General features: G+C 46.4%; 1 protein-coding gene across 1 annotated transcript; it reads right to left on the reverse strand.

Annotated features, from left to right (window-relative positions):
- Window positions 1-348: 348 nt before the first annotated feature.
- On the reverse strand, window positions 349-3,042 carry LOC139739365 (uncharacterized). Its single transcript, XM_071649985.1, has one exon. It carries the CDS (start codon window positions 3,040-3,042, stop codon window positions 349-351), a length of 2,694 nt encoding a protein of 897 aa, XP_071506086.1.
- Window positions 3,043-5,703: the final 2,661 nt, after the last annotated feature.

A 5,703-nucleotide genomic window follows, 5' to 3' on the forward strand; every position in this document is an offset into this window, starting at 1 on the left:
ACCTCCTAGCATACAATGTATATAACAGTAACAATAAATTCTTTGCAAAATTACGTTGTGATTAAACTCACATATAGTAGAGATAACATGGGCTGTTTACACCTCTATTTCTACTCAGTAGGGCATCTGCTGAGGTAATCAGCCCCAACATTCTCTGAGCCTTTGATTACCTGTACACGATACTGATATGCCTGCAGTGCAAGCGCCCAGCGCATGACTCTTGGGTTTTGCATTCGCGCGTGTGTTAGATGAGCAAGCGGGTAGTGGTCAGTTTGCAGCTGGAATGCTCGGCCATACAAAAGGTACGAGAACTTTCTGACCGCCCACGCAAGAGCTAGACACTCGCGCTCAGCGATTAGGTACACGCGCTCGCGTTTTAGCAGTTTTCGAGAAGCGTTTCGAGAAGAAGTTTTCGATGGCGTGCTCGATGATGTCGGTCCGTCCCGGGACATCGTTCATGACGTCCGAGAGCTCCAGCAGGGGAGTCTTTACCTCCCTCATCTTCTCCTCATCTAGCTCGTCGTTGCACTTCACGTCATGCACGCTTTCCGACGCTTCGATGGAGGGAAATGATATGGGCACCGATCCGTCATCATCTACCTGGTCGTCCACGACACTGGCGTAGTTCGCCTCCAGTTGTCCCTGGTTTTCGTTCTCGACATCGTTGACTTTCTCGTCTTCTCTCCCAATGTACCGTTTCATGAGATTGGCGTGGTAGGTCCTTTCCTTACCGTTCACTAGCAATCGGTAGTCGTCTCTGGCAATTCGCTGCACGATTTCGAATGGACCTCGCCATTGCATTTGCAGCTTATTCCTCGTCGTCGGTAACAGGAGTAGCACTTTGTCGCCGCACTCGAAGCGTCTCTCCTTCGTCTTCACGTCAAAGTGTTTCTTGTACTTCCTTGATGCTTTGGACAGCTCCTCTTTGGCGAGTTCACACGTCTGTTCGAGTCGGTTTTGGAGATCGATGACGTACTGGTACGTAGTCTTCGTTTCCTCCTCAGGGATCTCCTTAGTCCACAGCTCTTTCAGTACTGTCATGGGTCCTCTCACCACTCTGCCATACATGAGTTCGAAAGGAGAAAAGCCAAGGCTTTCGTGAGGCACCTCTCGATATGCGAAGAGAAGAGCTGGCAGGAAGCGGTCCCAATCACGAGGTCGCTCCTGGCACATTCTCCTCAGCATCTGTTTCAACGTGCCGTTGAATCTCTCGCAGGCGCCGTTCGCCATCGGGTGGTATGGTGTGGTGTGAAATTGCTTCACTCCCAGAAGTTGAGCTGCTTCTTTCATCACACCTGAAACGAATTGAGTGCCGTTATCAGAGAGTATCTCATTAGGAATGCCTAACCTCGAGAATACTTCAACTAACGCCTCTGCTACCCGTTCTGCTTCGATTCGTGGTAATGCTACCGCCTCTGGGTATCTAGTAGCAAGATCGATTATCGTCAAGATATATCGATTCCCTCTCTCAGTGATCGGTTCCAGTGGTCCGATCAAATCAACCGCCACTCTACGGAAACATGTATCAATCAAAGGGGGGATGGTCAGGGGTTCTTTCCCTATCTTACCCTTTGGCGTAGTGCGTTGACATGAATCGCATGATGCACAGTAACGCTTGACATCAGCTTGGATCCCTGGCCAATAGAAGTGGGCGAGAATCCGGTCAGCCGTCTTCTTCGTCTGCAGGTGACCTGCTAGAGGGGAGTCGTGAGCTAGTCGGAGTACTTCACTGCGATACGGCTGGGGCACCACTAGCTGCGTGAATGTCTTTCCTCTCTCGACGTAGGGAGACCTGTATTCACGGAAGAGAAGATTGTCACGACAAAAATATCTGACCTCACTTCCTTTCCCTACAGCCTTAGCCTCACCTTTCTCCGCCAACTTTCGAAGTTTCTCCAGTGTGGCATCTCGTGCCTGCTCTCTGATCATCTCCTCCCTGGTTGCAGTGATCGTCGGCTGGTCTGCTGATCCCAGTCTCTTCCAAGGCCGTTCCTTCGATTTCCTCATGCCTCTCGTCTCTACTGCTGCACTTTCGTTGGTTGTAGGTAGGGGTGTTGGTAACTGCTTCACACTCTCGTCAGTGTGGGGACGATCACGACTGTCGGAGGTCGTTGTGATGCCGTTCTGCGTTGTCCCTTTCGAAGACTCTGCTTCCGCGGACTCTGCCTCTGAACCGGAGGTCGTCATCTCCCCAGCTGACGGCTTCTCCCTAGCATCCTCTCCGCTCCATCCGATGTCCTCGTCACCAGGCTGCCTAGCACCACTAACATTACCTATGATTAGATCGTAGATAGGATTCGTCATACATAAAGCATGTGTTGTTCCAACAAAGTATGGTGAGTCGATTTCAACTTTTGCTAGTGGCACTTTTCTCACAGTACCATCTATGAGCACACAAGTTTGAATCTCACCAGTCATCTGTGATTCCTCTATCAGTTGACGTTTCACCACTACGGTGTTGCAACCAGTGTCTCTCAGCACCTTAACTCTTTTACCATTCAACATACCTTCACATGTCGGCATGTCTGTGCCTACGTTACACCCACCGCTAAGAAGGGGTAACTCGTGACCACACATCAGTTTAACAGAAGGTGTGCCACTAACATTCCCTCTCTCATGAGCATCATGAGTAGGGCATATTCCTACCACACATGTTGCCCCCGTCTGTTTTGACTTTGGCACATACTGCTTGTTAGTAACTTTCGACTGGTCAGTTTTACGGTCTGGACACTTAGAAGCAAAATGTCCTTGCTTACCACAGACAAAGCAACCCTGGTTGTCACGTGACGTAGTGCCCCCTTTCTCTGCTTGGCTTGCTTCGTTGCCCTGGTTACGAGACTTATTATCGTCGCGTGCGCGTTTACCGGAGCCGCCATGCCCGTGCGCGTCCCGATACCGATCTGCGATATCTGCCATCTCCTTCACCGATCGTGGGTTTCTTTCACGAATGAAAACAGATAATCCACGATCACAACATTCGAGCAGCTGTTCACGCACCGTTAGCTCTAGTAGCCCTTCATAGGACTTACTTGTACCCGACATCTCTACCCATCTAGTAGCATATCCGGTTATGCGTGTTGCAAATTGCCCAAATGATTCGCCCATTTTCTGCCGCGCCTCTCGAAAACGTTTGCGAAAGCCTTCTTCAGTTAGCGCAAACTGCCGCAAGAGTGTATTTTTCAGACTTTCATAGTCGTCGGCTTCATTTGCCGGTAAGAGAGAATAAACTTCCAAAGCGCGCCCGGTCAAAAGGTTCCCCAATGCAGGAGCCCAGCATTCCTCTGGCCACTGACTTTGTTTTGCATATCTCTCAAAACGCAACAGATAAGCGTCCAAATCGTCAGAGTCAGCGCGAAACGCCGGCAAGCTTGGTAAGCTACTCCTTACACTATTTGTTGCCTTCACATTGACACTCCTATATTGAGCTATTTCTAACTCAATCCTCTTTTGCTTGGTTATTTCTTTCCTCTGTACCTGTCTTTCATCTCTTTCTAACTTTTCATCTCGTCTCTTTTCTTCGAGATACTTGTCTCTTTCAGTGCGGGCAAACTCCACTAGTTCTGCACCTTGCAGTCCACAATCTTTACCTAACTGTACGTACTTCTGTAATTCCATTGTGATATCTTATACACACAACATGAGGTTACACAAATCACGTCTCAAATTCTTGTATGAATAAACCTTGCCAAGTTCTCTCCAGCGGACGAGCCCCCAATTGTCACAGAATTTGCCCGATTTCCATCCTTTTATATGGAAATAAACGGAACAAAGAAATTTTCATAACCTCTGAGAACTGTTGGCAGGCTGCAACTCATACAAGACGAAACGGAGGAAACAATGTGCATTCAGTTAACTCAAATATTTTAATTGTCTATAACTGTGAATCTTGGTTTTACAGCAAATTATAAAAAGAGAAAAAAACGAACATAAGTTATTCTTGCTCAGTGGCTTTCTGGCTCTTAGGGCTTTATTATGTCTAACTCAAATTGGATTCATTTCACCTCGAATGGCTGTCACGGGTGTACGTTGCGTGACGATGGCTTATGACGACGATGTATGACGATGACAATGCCGGTCGATGACGATGTCGGTCGACGACGGGGCCCCGTTACGCTGGTGCTGGTATGGACTGTCGCGTGGTCTGTCGTAGCAACTCTTCGCGATTGCCGTTCGCGTGGTCGCTCTCCCGACGGACGTCTTCGCGATGTCTCCTCAGCATCCAGGAATGAAGTTCAGTCGACAGTCTATGCTCCCTTACTGCCTCGGAGCTGGTCGACAGTCTACGACGCCTTTATGCACCTGCCTCTTGCAGTGTCAGTGGGCCCTTGACCCTTCGGGAAACCCGGAAACCCTTCAAATATTAAAATATTCAGATCACTTACAGCCAGAGCACTTGAGCACATTCATATTATCCTAATCAACGTTCAAATTACCTCATTATAAATATACAAATGTATCTCAGCTCATGCAACCATAAATAACAACCATTCTATATTCTATATCACATATTAACTTGAGCGTTTAACAATAACCATTGTATCTACATCACATATTAACTGAAACCTTTATCACAATTCACTCTCAATTCGGATATCCATTACACAAACGAATTATGCCAATTGAATACATAAACATTTCAGAATTAATGCACTTACCACTATCTGTGGGTATCTCTAGTTAATACTGACTGGGGTGGCGGCCCCTGTCACCGTTACCGAGTGGCCATTCTCATACCATGTGTCACGGAGACAGCACCACAGCGTGATGTCCCCTTCAAGGCCTGATGTCATACTGCCGCTCCTTGCCACACATAGCACTACCGTGGCTCTACCGAGAGCGGTCTGGAATTTCTTCTATTGAAATGCTAAACAGTTTGCATCAATTTGCCTGCTTAAGTACCTATTTACAAATTCCATGCAAATTGACCTCAGTGGAGGAGAGCGTCTGTCACTCCACTCGTGACAGCACCCATTTTCGCGACTTCGAACCCTTCTAGCTCCCTTATTGAACCTTTTTTTCTTAGTGTGTAGATATCTCAGACGGAGAAAATAATTGAATATGTGGTTCTGAGTGTGTGTGTTTGTTTGTATGTGTTTGTGCGCGTTTGTGTTTTTAATCGTGTTTTTAACCGTTACAAATCTAATGTTATATTTACAGGCAGTTTTTGTAGAAAGTTACATTCTTCTCGTATAGTGTTAGAACATTGCAAACGCAGACGTGTTGTTTTTTTATTGGTAAGTGTTTTAGATAATTAGATACTGCAAGATAATTTTCAGTCTCTGAGTTCCATTTCGCAAGAAGTGTCTAAATGGCCAAGTCTTCATAGTAATCCTATGATATTACCAATAGGAAGAATGTTCTTTAAAGTATTTTAAAGGAACCTGACCCCTAGACATAAACGATGTACGTAATCATACCAAAACAAAAGCTACAGAATACACGAGTGTGGTGAACATTCAATAGTTACAAGTGATATCACGTTGACAGCCATAACTGACACGCATTAACTGTAATTGCCCACTGAAACTTGCTGAGGACGTCCAGGATGATTTGCGTCAGTTCACATTAGCATGAAGTCTGCTATACCATATCAAAGGAGTATTAGTTTTTTCTCCGTCACGACAATTGTTAATATTCAACGACACCAATAGTCCAATTAAGATGATGAATTGCCAAAGCCACATTGCAGCAGCAAATATTCCA

This window comes from Diadema antillarum, unplaced genomic scaffold (assembly GCF_040938485.1).
Source record: "Diadema antillarum isolate AM-2024a unplaced genomic scaffold, OU_Dant_1.0 seq00000798_RagTag, whole genome shotgun sequence".
Taxonomy (NCBI): Eukaryota; Metazoa; Echinodermata; class Echinoidea; order Diadematoida; family Diadematidae; genus Diadema; species Diadema antillarum.